The 15,027-nt window shown below is 42.1% G+C and overlaps 1 protein-coding gene across 1 annotated transcript; it reads left to right on the top strand.

Annotated features, from left to right (window-relative positions):
• Window positions 1–261: 261 nt before the first annotated feature.
• map3k12 (mitogen-activated protein kinase kinase kinase 12) lies at window positions 262–12,199 on the top strand (the record flags this gene model as incomplete). Its single annotated transcript, XM_083895633.1, has 13 exons — window positions 262–724; window positions 2,680–2,863; window positions 3,344–3,535; window positions 3,623–3,781; window positions 4,755–4,913; window positions 4,997–5,105; window positions 6,260–6,369; window positions 6,507–6,623; window positions 6,732–6,866; window positions 7,692–8,412; window positions 9,420–9,487; window positions 10,566–10,866; window positions 11,537–12,199. 13 exons carry the CDS (start codon window positions 262–264, stop codon window positions 11,693–11,695), a joined length of 2,877 nt encoding a protein of 958 aa, XP_083751759.1. The 3' UTR covers window positions 11,696–12,199.
• Window positions 12,200–15,027: the final 2,828 nt, after the last annotated feature.

Here is a 15,027-nt window from a genome sequence, read left to right as displayed (position 1 = left end):
CCCAGGTCTGTATTTTTATATTTTTTTCGTACTTGGCCCTAATAGGCAGCATTCATTTCAGCACTGGATAGCTCCTTGAGTGAAATAGAGCTCGTCTGTGCTGAAATTAGTTGTATTTCAAAATAAAAGCACACACTGAGATGAAGTATAGGGTCCTCATGACAATTACAAATCATTCTAATGCACATTTTCTCCTTCAGGTTTATTTATCATCTCTCCATCCTCCATCCACCCTAACCTGCCGTGTTGGGGAAACCCCTGATGAGTGGGACCTGTATCCATGAGCCCCGTGCCCCTTCCCCCTCCCTGTCAGGCTTCAGCACCCCCATCTCAGAGCCGCCCTATCGAAGACTGGATGGAGACACTCCCGCCTGCACCCCGGAAACGGACCTGACCCCCACACAGTGTGTCCTCCGCAACGTGCTGTCCATCGACACTGGCGGACCGGGGGCGCCCAGTGGAAGCAGCCCCACCCCCAGTGATGGACCCTCAGCCCACTTTGACAACAGCGTGTTAAAGCTGCATGAACATGAGGTCTGCCAGTGCGGCGGCGGGGCCGAGGCGGGGCACAGTCCAGAGGCAGGTGCCGTCCGCAGCCAGGCGGAGAACATCCGGCTGCAGTCGGGGAGTGGAGGGTTTTTGGAAGGACTCTTTGGCTGCCTAAAACCAGTCTGGACCATGATTGGAAAGGCCTACTCCACTGAACACAAGCATAGCCACGAAGGTACGTGAACAGAAAAAATGTTCCACAGCAGAACAAAGAGAAATCAGACGAGTCTTTGACTTCATTACCATGGCAATGCATCATAAAAAGTGAAAATCTGAGCTTGGAGATGAAGTGAAGAACAACCAGTGTTAGTGATGCATCAGTGCAGAGGTAACATTTGTAGCTGTTTGAGCTGTGGATACTTTTAGATTGTACAGTCACAGATTTATTTCCAACAGAACAATTCACTCTCTCATCCTCCTCCTCTTCCACACTTGTATAGTGACATTAGATGAAGAAGGAGCGACAGATAAGGGCGATTGTAATTATTATTATTTCGTTTATTGTAATATATTTTTTGTTATTTGTTTCATTTTCTACGACAAAGTTCCTCAGCTCCACTCCGATCACATGCGCCTGGTATAATACAGTAGAAGAGTATTTCTGATTTTGCTCCAAGCACCAGCAGAGGAAGCTCACGTACCACTGGTGCTGCTGGTGGTGCACGGACCACACTTTGAGAACCATGGCTCTAGCAAACAGGTGACAATGAATGATTCCACCATCAAAAACTTCCCAATGCCAAAACATGCCAAAAACATCTCATATTTTCGGTCGCAAATGCAAACTTTAGAGAAAAGAGAAAACATTAATGCTCCACTGATCATCTCATGAGGTTAGCCTGACCCTGTAATTGTTACTTCACCCTATTTTTTTTGTATTGTGCTTTCTGCAATTCATGTTATTTTGAAGGCTCACATTTGTGCCGTGTCCTGTTCTGAGAGGCTCTCTTCATTTTGGGTCAGCGATTCATTTTCTTTTACACTAGCTAAAAAACTTCCTGGCCTGATTTTATATATTGTGAAAAGACAGACATTGCTCGGCCTGTTTACGCCACTGGATTGTTAACGTTTACCGTTGTAAGTAGAAACATCCATGTCCAAATATCTCAAATTGTACTTACGGACAACATTTGAGTAAATGTGACATTCAATTTTCCACGAGTAGAACTTTTTGTTCGCCATGTCCTCTGAGATCACGGCTCCATCAGGACAGTTAGCAACTCCCCTTTCGCATTCCTCCAATAGACAAGGGAGTCTGCATTTCCAGGCGGTGTTTTCGCACCTCTTTGTCTACTGTAGGTATCGGGGAGCCGACTCCCTGCGGATGTTGTAGGAAGGTGCTAGTTCAGCCTAGGCATCCTAATTACACAATATACAATACACAATACACAAAAGGACCTGGTATTCTGTGTTATGGGCGGCTGTAGCTCTGAGACAGAGAAATTGAATTTGCCATTACAATTGCGAGTTTGATGATTGTTTGCGAGTTGTTAGTGAGTAAACATAACATTCGATTTTCCACGAGTAGAACTTTTTGTTCGCCATGTCCTCTGAGATCCCGGCTCCATCAGGACAGTTAGTGTTTTTTTTCACAGCTGCTCAGGAGGACGCATCATGTCAATTTGCCTCGGCTGCAGCTCTCCAGAGGTTTCAACACTTCAGTGGACCTCATGAAGAATTGATTTGCCTGCCTCTTTTTATTCCGTCCTGCTCGTCTCTCTCTTGCAGTCGCTCGAGCAGTGTCACTCTGACATGTGACAAGCAGTGTGTTTTCCCTTCAATGGTTCCCTTATCCTCGGATAAAACCAAAAAAAATATATATATATATATATAATGATGCACACACAGTAAGATGTCAATATGTCATTTTGTACATGGCAGGAGCTTTGTGTTGTGCAGGCGTGCTCTGTCAGCCTGTGTGGACAACTCAGCAGAGACGCTGACTGCTCTCTGTCCAAACTAGCAAGAGTACATATTGACATTTGGAGACTTAAGAGTGTGTGACGGATATAAATGAAGTAATTACGCCAGATAAGGAGCAGCTGAACACTGTGTGTGTGTGTTTGTGTGTGTGCTTCATACACTTACGCATTTCATTTCTGTTGATTTGAATTGTCGGTCTGCATTCAGAGTCCTGGGAGGTTCCTTTTGAGGAAATCTCAGACCTGCAGTGGGTGGGCAGCGGGGCGCAGGGCGCCGTCTTCCTCGGCAAGTTCCACGGAGAAGACGTGGCTGTGAAGAAAGTCCGGGACATCAAAGAGACAGAGATCAAACACCTCCGCAAACTCAAGCACCCCAACATCATAACTTTCAAGTAAGGAAACTTACGATGATCCCAAATGTCTTATACACTCGAGTTCCAAAGTTCGGGCTCACTTAGAAATGTGCTTATTTTTGAAGGAAAAGCACCTTTTTTCAATGAATATTAAATGAATCATAAATACACTCTATACATCATTAATGTGGTAAACGACTATTTTATCTGCAAACGTCTGGTTTTTAATGGAATATGTACATAGGTGTATAGAGGCCCATTTCCACTGTTCTATTGCGTTAGAAGGCTATTGGATGATTAGAAAACCCTTGTGCAATTATGTTAAAAATAATTTTTTCTAATCTTGTCAAGTCTTGACTATATTTTCTATTCATTTTGCAACTCTTTTGATGAATAAAAGTCTGACTTTTAATGGAAAACACAAAATTGTATAGGTGACCCCACACTTTTGAACGGTAGTGTATGCGCATAAAGATAATTTGCTGCTCACCTGTGCTAAATGATCCGTCTTGCCTCTAGGGGCGTGTGCACCCAGGCTCCTTGTTATTGTATCTTGATGGAATATTGTGCCCAAGGCCAACTGTATGAGGTGCTGAGGGCAGGCCGTAAAATCACCCCTTCCCTCCTGGTTGACTGGTCTATGGGCATCGCAGGTGGCATGAACTACCTTCACCTCCATAAAATCATCCACAGAGACCTCAAGTCCCCAAAGTAAGTTGACGCAGAAACACCGCCCACCCCCCAAGGAGAAACACAAGCTGCTAATACACATTGTTGATCATTTCACTGTTTTTGCAGCATGCTAATTACACATGACGACCTCGTCAAGATCTCCGACTTTGGCACCTCAAAGGAGCTCAGCGACAAGAGCACCAAGATGTCCTTTGCCGGCACCGTGGCCTGGATGGCTCCTGAAGTGATCCGGAATGAGCCGGTGTCAGAGAAAGTGGACATCTGGTAAGTTTTGTTTTTACACTTTACGCTAAGACTTGCTAATGCAAATAGCTAAGCATAGGCGAATAGACTTTGTCAAGACGACCTGCTGGAGTTCTAATTGAGCCTCAGATTGGAGAAAAAGGGGTCATTTAAACCACTTCTGACTGTGGCATGGTTGTTGGTACCAGAAACTGCTGATCTACTGAGGTTTTTTTTTTAAAGCACAACCGTTTCTAGAGTTCACCAGAGGATGGTGTAAAAAAAAAAAAGAGAAGACCTTCACTGAGCAACACCGTTGGTGCCAGATGTCAGAGGAGAATGGGCAAGACAACAGTAACTACAGAAAAAAAACAAAAAAACACACTTGCTACAGCATTTGAATGAGCGCAGGATGCAGAAATTAACTTTATATGTGGTAAACACAACGAGAAAAGTTCGAAAACCGATGCAGAAGACCACACCGGACGCTTAATAAGGTCTACGTACTGTCTTAAGTGTGTGTTGTGGAAATTCTCTGCTGCTGGTGAAGAAATAGAGAACTTCTGCCGGCCGACAAGGTTTTATTTATTTTTTATTTTCTTTGCAAGGAAAAGGTCAAGTCTTCACAGTAGTGATCCTGGCTGGTGAAAGACCCAGAGCATTGTGAGCCCTCCACATTTATACCTCAGAAACTCCCCTTCCACATTCCTCCAATAGACAAAGAGTCTGCCTTTCCACCTCCTTGTCTACTGTAGGTATCGGGGAGTCGACTCCCTGCGGATGTTGTAGGAAGGTGCAAGTTCAGTCTAGACATACTAATTACACAATATACAATACACAATACACAAAAGGACCTGGAATTCTGTGTTAGGAAAAGGGTGATGGGCGGCTGACAGAGAAATTGAATTTGGCATTACAATTACTAGTTTGATGATTGTTTGTGATCCCCGGTGTTAATGAATTGATTTTGCCAAAGAGATCTTGACCTCGATCTTGCGTCCTAAAATAAATAAAGGTCCTTCGGAGTGGTGCTGTGGGAGATGCTCACCGGAGAGATCCCGTACAAAGATGTCGACTCGTCTGCCATCATCTGGGGCGTGGGAAATAACAGTCTTCAACTGCCCATACCCGAGAGCTGCCCCGACGGCTTCAAGATCCTCCTCAGACAGTGCTGGTAAGCAAATGTCTGGAATGAAATAAAAAAAAAAAGGGGGGGAAAATCTGTGGTTATTGATTTTGGATCTTGTTTTTTTGCAGGAACTGTAAGCCAAGGAATAGACCGTCTTTCCGACAGATCCTTCTCCATCTGGATATAGCGTCAGCTGACGTTCTGTCCACTCCACAGGAGACGTACTTCAAGTCTCAGGTATGGTTCGTTCCATCTTAATATGTGGAAAATAACCAAAAACAAATATACAGTCATACGCAAATTCACACATAATAAAGAAACATTATTAACCCTTAGAACACAGAGCATTTTGGCTGTTTCACAGGTTATAAGAATGTACAATATAGAGTGTCTTATATCCTTTTATTCAGCACAACCGAGGCAGTCTGATTAAAATAAAGTTTAGTTTTTCCTCCAACTATATAAACACATCTGAACAAAAAGTACTCAAAATGTTAAAATTGGAGTAACTTTGTGAAATTTGGAAATAACGTCACAGTTTAAAGTTCGCTTGGCTCGTTTTTATGAACCAAAAGAAAAGAAAAAGGGTCTATTTTTGTGACTACTGCACAGTTATCACTATATCACTGCCAAAAATGCGACATAAAATTCAACAACACATGAAAAGATGGGGGAAAAACAAAACATTTTTAAAGCCTGAATATGTGACCTTTAAACACACTCACCCAGGATGTCCATATAAGGAGTTATGTATTATTCCTGTGGCAAATTACCAATTAAAATGTTTGGCTGTACATCCACAGTAAATTACTGGCTATTAGTTGCATTACTTTTCCAGCAAATTATTATGTGTATACATCACAGTAAAGTCTTAGACCACCATTAAATGTGTTGTTTTAGCAAATGCTATCATGGCAATTCAGTATAACTACATTTCAATCACTTCATTGGAACACATGCAGAAATGACATAGCACTTTAGCAATATGTACTGTATAAATACTGTATTTTACTGTATACACTACCGTGTTCCATTAAAAGTCACACTTTTATTCATCAAGAGTTGCAACTTGAATGGAAAATATAGTCAAGACATTAACAAGATTAGAATTAATGATTTTTATTCAAAATAATAATTTTGCCCTTTCGTCAAAGAACCAGCAAAACTGTTTTCAGCTGTGCTAACATCATTGCACAAGAGTTTACAATGTACCATTAGAACAGTGGAAATGTGCCTCTATACACCTATGTACATATTACATTAAAAACCAGACGTTTGCAGCTAGAATAGTCGTTTACCACATTAATAATGTATAGAGCGTATTATCACTGTGAAATCCTGGAAATAATTTACAGTGTGGTTCATATCGTATGTAAATGTGCTGTCATCAGGCTGAATGGAGAGAGGAGGTGAAGCAGCACTTTGAGAAGATTAAATCTGAAGGGACTTGTCTCCACCGACTCGACGAGGAACTGATCAACCGACGCAGGGAGGAGCTCAGGTATGTACTTTTTTTGAATCCATAGAACCTGTTTCACGTGACTTTTGGCCACTTTCCTTCTGTCCTGTTTCTCTGGATGAAATAAGTCTATCGCGTGCACGTCTATTGATTCATCAGAGGCCTCCTTTTCGTCGCAGGCACGCGCTGGACATCCGTGAGCACTATGAGAGGAAACTGGAGAGAGCCAACAACCTTTACATGGAGCTGAGCGCTGTCATGCTGCAGCTGGAGCTCAAAGAGAAAGAGCTGCAGAGGTACAAAATAAACCCATGGGTGTATTTTTGGGGTAAAAAAGAAAAAAAATGCTGACACTTCTTACACGAAAAATTAATAATAAGTCACGCTTGCGCTCACACTTTTAGGAGGGAGCAGTCGTTGGATAAGAAGTATCCGGGCTTGTTCAAGCACCACAGTTCCAGACAGAGCAGCTCGTCCAACTCCATGGACAAACTCATCAAGAAGAGAAACGTCCCACAGAAACTGCCTTCAGGAAAGAGGTGTGACACAGTTAGTTTTTTTTTTAATTCAAAAATGGATCAATGAAGATCCACAAGGATTTCTGGTAAAAACATTATAGTATAAACAATACAGTAGAACTTTGGTACTGCTTATACTATTTTATTTTATTCACAATCGCAGGATAATAACTTTTTAAAAATGATTACCAATGGAACACAATGGATGATAAAATCCACATTTAAACTACCGTTCAAAAGTTTGGGGTCACTTAGAAATGTCCTTATTTTTGAAGGAAAAGCATTTTTTTTTCAATAAATATAACATTAAATAAAATCAGAAATACACTCTATACATTGTTAATATGGTAAACGACTATTCTAGCTGCAAACGTCTGGTTTTTAATGGAATATGTACATAGGTGTATAGAGGCACATTTACACTGTTCTAATGGTACATTGTGTTTGCTAATCATGTTAGAAGACTATTGATGATTAGAAAACCCTTGTGCAATGATGTTAGCACAACTGAAAACAGTTTTGCTGGTTATTATTATTATTATTTCTAATCTTTTCAATGTCTTGACTATATTTTATTTTCATTTTGCAACTCTTTTGATGAATAAAATTGTGACTTTTAATGGAAAACATATATAGGTGACCCCAAACTTTTGAAAGGTAGTGAATAATAATATTTTTATTTTGGAAATAACATGGTGTTACTTTAATTCATTAGATATGAAGGCCTTTACCATAATATTACCCCTCTTTTAGTAAATGTTGCTGCTGTTACCATGGTGTCACTGCACTGTGATGCACACTGACTTGTGGATTATAGATGTCGACTAACCCCCCCCGCTCTTTCAGGCCAGACATCCTCAAGTCTGAGGTAATCATTCCAAAAATGGATTCCTCTGTAATGCAAGTCACCATCCCAGCCTGCCCCAACAGAAGCTCCACTTCTCCCAACCGCTCTCGGAGGGTAAAGACCCGGCATCGCAAGCCAGGGAAGGGCAGCAGTGGGGATCTGGCCGGACTTAAGGCCAATCAGTCCTCCCCGAACAGGGATTCGACTGCCCAGGCCAACAGTTCCACCACTAATACCTGCAAGCAGCTGCTGGAGCCGTCTGCTGCTCTGCGGAGCCTCAGCCACGAGCAGCAGCAGAGGCAGCTCTCCTCCTCCAGCCCTGACCTCATCTGTACCACACTGGAGGCCGAGGCCCAGGGGAAAGGAGAGTCCACGGTGGGTGGTCTGGAGAGAGGAGGCAGCCTGAGCGCCTCTGCAGGGTTAGGCGGGTCAGAGGCCGGCGCGGCCTGCATCGACGACTTCACAGAGACTCCTCCGCGCAGCGACACTCCCAGTGAGGACGCGGCGTCGTTCCCCTTCTCCAGCAGCCCAGACTCGCCGTGCGGTCGGGGGGCGGCGGCGGGTCGCGGATCTCTGGGATCGCCACGCCTCGGGGACGGAGAGGACAAAGATGAGGGAGCCGGTGCTGTGAGGCTGCCCCGAGGGGCATCAGGGGGAATTGGGACTCAGCACCTGACACCTTCAGCCATTCTGTACAGGGCAGCTATCACACGCAAACAGGTACTGAACTGAATATCTGTATATATATATTTCTCTTAGAGTGATCTTAAATAGAGGTGGAAGGCCTGACCTATTGATTGTGCAGATTTGTGCTATTTTTTTTAATAATCAGCATCAGGTTTTAAGTGAAGTTAATTTAAGTTAACACAGTTTTGTCATTGAAACTATGTCAGTATAACTTTATTTCTTTTATACAAAAGTTTAATGGACAAAGTTTAAGAATATGCAGACTGGGGATATGTGTGTGTGTGTTATTACACTCCAAAAGGGTTCTTCTACAAGGGCTGAGGTTCTACCTGGAACCATTTGCTTCTTTCCAGAAGAAAGGGTTTTTCAAGGGTTCTTGGTGGAACCTTAATAAAAAGGTTCTACCTGGAGCCAAAAAGGGTTCTCCTGAGGACAAGCCGAAGAACCTTATATGGTTCTACTTAGCAGTTTTATTTCTAAGAGTGTATTAAACTGGTATATGTAGAGGAGATGGAGAGGGGAAAAGAATACTACGCTGTTTATGGTTAAGCCATTAGCTGCCATTAATGATCAGTATTGGCCCAAAGAAAAACTGGTGGATCTCTAATCTTCAAAATGTAAAATGAAACTTTTAAATATAAACAAATTACATTCAAACCACTAAACCAAGGAGTTCCCACAATGCAGAACCCATGCATATCTCTGTTTGTTAGTAAAGCAGTGTTTAGAGTTAGTTAGTTGCCCAAAGGAAGTGTGAAAGCATTACATGTTTCAGAAGTGAATTCTACTTCTTCTACTAAATAAATGCCCCTGCACTGCTGCTGTATACACAAATATGCTCCCCCAGTCATGTCTGATAGTTTTGCTTGACAGACCCCATTTTCAGATGAAGGATGAAACATACAAATGATCTCATTTCTGCTCATGGAGACCAAACAGAGATAATAATAATAATAATAATAATAATAATAATCTGTTATGAGCTGCAGATTTAACATTTCGACGTCTGCATTTTCCTTTTTTCTCTCCTCTGACTACAGAGGCGTGGAGTATCGTCAGAAGAAGAGGAGGGTGAAGTTGACAGCGAGGTCGAGTTACCAAGGAGACGGTGAGTAACTTCACGTCCGTCACCAAAGGGAAAACTTACTCACAGGATCTAAAATTATTTCCAACTTGCATCACTCTCCCATGTCACCAGTTCTGCAATTGTCCAGGGGAAATATTATTCAAAAATCAACTTTTTAATCCTTCTATTTGGGACTCTGGAGGCCCTATGAGTCAGCTTAGTGAGAATAAAGATGACTCAGTCATGTTTTGTGGTCCTCAGTCTAAGTACAGGAGATAAAACACGTGATGTTGACTTCTGCACTCATTGCTACGTCACAATGAGACATTCCTGGAATTGTTGTCTCCGCTTTGTCCCTAAAAAACGCGAGAGTGCAGACGAGGACAATAGTATCCGTAAGAGCGGAAGTCGGCAAAGTGTTCTATTGTTGGCTGCACAGTGCAGCACAGAGTTATACACAAACTTCCAGCTTCAGAGGATTTACATTTTATATATGACGGCAATGTGCCGGCTAGAGTCGGCAAATTATGGTTTTTCCAAATGCTAACTGCTGTTAGCTGCCGTTAGCCTCAGTGTCACTGACGTCGTAGTTTCCTGTGCCTCATTTGCATTTAAAGAGACAGGCACTCAAAAGTGAGTGTTCTGAACAGGTCTGTTTTGGCAGAGTGACTGAACTGCTGTGGTGCTTCATCCAGGTGCTTTATGTAATAAATGATAAAATGCTCCTAATATGTCACAGAGACTCAGGAATAATGTTCATATAACAAACTGAACTCACCAACAACAACAGTACAGACAAAATATTTGCATTAAAATGTTTTGGCATGTGGCGCCACCTACCGCCGTCTACCAATTACTGCAGTCAGTAGAGTCTCAGCTGCCGAGCAACCACGGGTTGCCAGTTACGTCAGAAAACTAAACTTCAAAGACCTCTGTATTTTAAATTTGAATGTAGTAACTGTTTTTGGCCACATTCTTACATATGGCACCTTTAAGGTATTTTGACCAAACCATGTCACAGACATGGTCATTAGGACACCAGGGAACTAGGTCAACTTGTAGAAATAGGGTCTACTTTAAAGTAAACGCGTGATTATTTTTAGATTTCTAATCTCTCCAGGCGTCCGACCAGCATCACCAAGTGCCAGTCTGTGTCCACGTTCAGCTCAGAGAACCTGTCCGTGTCGGACGGCGAGGAGGGTCACACGACGGATCACTCCCACAGCGGCACTCCCGACGTGGTCAGCACCAACACTGACGACAGGCTGGACGACCGCAGCGACGACCTCCTCTCTCAGGGGTCGGAGATCCCGGCGGACAACACGGACCCCACGCAGGCCTCTGACGGCCTGTCGGAGAGAGACGGCGACACGGGCCAGACCAAAGCTCAGCAGGGGGGCGAAGGACAGACTCCTAATGAGGTAAATCAGTCAGTCAGTCATACAAGTACAGTATGAGACATGTTTTCATGAGATATAACGATTAAGTCCATGTTTCCTCACACAATATATAAATTAATCCGCACACGAGAGGAGAATTGGCAAGATTTCAGTCCTGATCTGGTTTTTCCAAATCGTGGATGTCTTCTGCTTTCCACAAGTGTGGAACGACACATAAAAGAGTCTGGATTGTCTTGTGTGGGGTGTTGGCACCACCAGACGACAATCCTCTGATGAATGGAGCAGTTGAGGGGGTAACATAAGCCTTTAGGTGAGCATTTGAGTAGGTGGGAGCAGACCCATGAAGCAATCTGGAGGCTAGCATCATTGATTTGAATTTGATGCGGGTGACTATGGGTAGCAAGGACCGCTTGGAACAAGGCCCTTTCTGCATGGAGTTTGCATGTGCTCCCTGTGTGTGTGCAGGTTTTCTCCTGGTTCTCCGGCTTCCTCCCACAGTCCAAAAACAGGCAATGAGGGGATCGCTTTAAATTGACCGTATAGGATAAATGGATGGATGGATGGATGGGCTATGGGTAGCCAGTGGAGCTCAATGAACAAAGGCCCTTTTAGGTTGATTGAAGACCAGGCACGCTGCCACGTTCTGGATCTGAGCAGTCTACAACTAAAGATTGCTCTGCTCTGTGTTTAGAGTCGGGCCCTGTGCGACGATTCTGACTGCGACAGCGCCGAGCTGGACCAGTCAGGCAGCGGGGAGCCCAGTCGTCCCCCCAGCGCTGGAGCTTGGGTGCCGCCGTCACAGTCCTACCAGGGGTCTCCACAGGTGCCACATGCAGGACCGCCACCGTAGATCCATCACTGGCCACGAGCAAACGACCTCAACCTCGCGAACAATCACCACAGATGTAAACACACCGAGCTGTCAGTGCAGTACATTACTGTTGTTATGAGGGAATCACACCCACACCACACTCAGACTATGACATTCAATATTTTGGCAGCTTTAACATCAGATAAATACCATTTAAGTTCAGTAGGCAGGGATTAGTTACCCAGGCGTAACCTTAGCCACTGCTCACAGACGCACGCACAACAAGATATCAACACTCCTTTAAACACTCTAACACTCACTCCACCACACTAATGCATCAAATACTAATGAATAATAATGTAAATATTCATTACATACCACATGAGAAATATCTAACTTTATTTTATTTGTAAGATAAAAAAAAAAGAAAAAGAGTAAGACTAAAACGATATGCAGCCCTGTGAACAAATGCATGACTACATGTTTATAATTTATGGTTTGAATGTGTCGGTTTTATATTTTGTGAAAGTTTACACTTTTTTAAAATCCTGAAAGTATTACTTGAGTTATTTTGATTTTTGTTAATAATAATAAATAATAAATAAATGTCAGCACTTAAGTAAGAAAAAAATAAAATAAAAATGGAATAAAAAAATAAAAAAAACCTCACCAAGGACATGAATCATGATGCATAAATTAGGGTTCTTGATAGGTGATATTTTTTTTACCCTCTGACAACTGAGTTCCACATAATACACGAGACACAAGGAGGTTTTTATTAAGCCTGTCCGTATTTGCGTCACGACGGGAAACCATTTCATAAACGCTCAGGTGCCAGCTTGGTCTGATACAACAGTCGTGCAATAAAGTAATCACTCACAAATGGTTATAAAGTCTCATTTCCTAGGTACAGATTCAAGCGCATGCTGTTAAACGGTGTTGCATTCTTAATAAAAACGCGGCGTTATTCACTCGACTGTGGAAAATAATGCAGATTCTGCATGGATTATTAGCCAAGGGTAACGTTGTCTTTCACTGATTTTCCACACACTACATGTCTGGGATGGAACACTTCCATTCAATTTATGAAGTAATGTTGAATTCACATTTGAGTGGAAGTGAAAACAGAATAACACCAACAGAACCACTTGAATGCACTAGTCCACGTGTCAAACTCAAGGCCCGGGGGCCAGATGTGGCCCACCACCTCATTTAATGTGGCCCGCGAGTGATTAATTGGTCTTAAAAATCTGTGTTAAAATAGGTCTATGCTGCTTTAAGGCATGCGTTGACCATAAACTACATTTCCCACAATGCATGGCGATTGTGTTACCCGCAAAGTGGCCATCGCCATCTTGCCACTAGATCGCAGTGTATCATTGTAAATGCATCATGCAATGAGTGAAATTGAATAAATACAAAAAGTTATTTAGCAATATGTTACAGAGTAGTTACCTTTATTTTACATCATATTTGGTGACATTTAGTTACATTTATTCTGTATGACAGTAACATCTGGCCCTTTGAGGGTAACATGATGCTGATGTGGCCCTCAGTGAAAATGAGTCTGACACCCCTGCTCTATGCCGTCTACTCACACACGATTAATCGTGGCACTGTTGTAATGGACCGTTAGCTTTCGATGGGCGTACCTAATAAACTGGAAACTGGGTGAAACGGTCAGGATTTTTGTTCGTCTTTGTGATTGTAGGACGTATATATATTAAAAAGACAGTGAATATACGGCCGTCTTTATCCGTGACGAACCAAAACGAGTCGACAGGCTTCATAAAAACCTCACCTGCACCTTTTACCCTTTAAATGTAACTGCAGAAGTAGCCGGACGATAAAGAATAGAGAGCTCTTCTCCGTCGGTGGTTACTAGTACAAACAGTAAGTATCCTTTGGGTTTGAATAGAGATGTTTTGTTTTTATACAGCATTGCACATTGTACCTGTAACATAGGAGTTATATCGAGAATAATAGGAGCAACAATAAATAATGTATTGGTTTAAAAAAAAAAAAAGAAGAAAAAAAAAGAAAGACAACAAAATGAGTGCGTTTGTTTCAGGAGACTTGTGGACACACACACACACACACACACACACACACACACACACACACACACACACACACACACACACACACACACACACACACACACACACACACACACACACACACACACACACACACACACACACACACACACACACACACACACACACACACACACACACACACACACACACACACACACACACACACACACACACACACACACACACACACACACACACACACACACACACACACACACACACACACACACACACACACGACAGCTGAATGAGAAATAAATGACTATTTTAATTGACTTTAAGCATGTCCAAACTCCATCTGGTGTCATTTCTTATTTCAATCAGGTTTTTGTGCTAATTTGATTTTGAAAAATCTGACCTTCTGACTAAATTGATTGCATTTATCCCGAGTTTTATCCTGGTCACCAAGTTTAACCCTTTAAGGAACGCACCAAGAAAAAAGTAAAGGAAAAAATAACAATCAATCGACAATCAATATATATATTATTTAAATTAGACCCTACACTATATCAGATAAAGTCCTCTATCAAACGGTTGAGACGTCTGTTCATAATAAAAGTACATTATTCAGAGAAGTCACATTAAGTGCAATTTCTTGATCAGTAAATTAAAGTAATCATTTTAACAACACTAACCCTTTTTTCTCCCTAATGTTATCTACATTAGCTTCTCTACCTTTACCATAAAATGACAAGTCAACTGTTTGGTAGAGCTTGTTTTGAAAAATTGATTTGACCCTTACAAGACTTATTTTTGTTGAATTAAGTTACATAATTCTGTACAACAACTCCTCTGAAACGACAATATGTCGACAAAATAGTCATCAAAGACGAGTGAATTTTTTTGAAACTTGTGACTAGATTCCCGTGCGGAACAACGGTGCATTCACCGCAGACGTAGCAGAATACGTCAGGCTTATTTTTGCAAGATCTTCTCGTCGAAGCCATTTCATCCATTTGTAAAAAAAACAATTGGTCATGTAAGTTGGCACATGCAAAATCTTTAGAATTTGTTTATTGCAAGAGATATAAAATAATTTTTGCATCACATGACGTGAAAATACCCGTACATGTGATGTAGCTTCAGAAAGTTGACCTGATTGAGCAAAACGGCAAATCAAAATGATCCTAAATCAGCTAAAAATTTGGTGTTGACCAGTGTTATTATTTATGTGTGCTTTCATGCCAGACAGTTCAAATAAATGAGTTTGTAAATAGTTCAGTGGTTCTTTAGTCCAGTTAAGACACATTTTTGGGTGGCCAGTTTGTT

This window comes from Microchirus variegatus (genome assembly GCF_963457635.1).
Source record: "Microchirus variegatus genome assembly, chromosome: 9".
NCBI classification, from domain to species: domain Eukaryota; kingdom Metazoa; phylum Chordata; class Actinopteri; order Pleuronectiformes; family Soleidae; genus Microchirus; species Microchirus variegatus.
The sequence above is the reverse complement of the archived record's forward strand: the minus strand, read 5'-3'. Positions and strand labels throughout refer to the sequence as shown.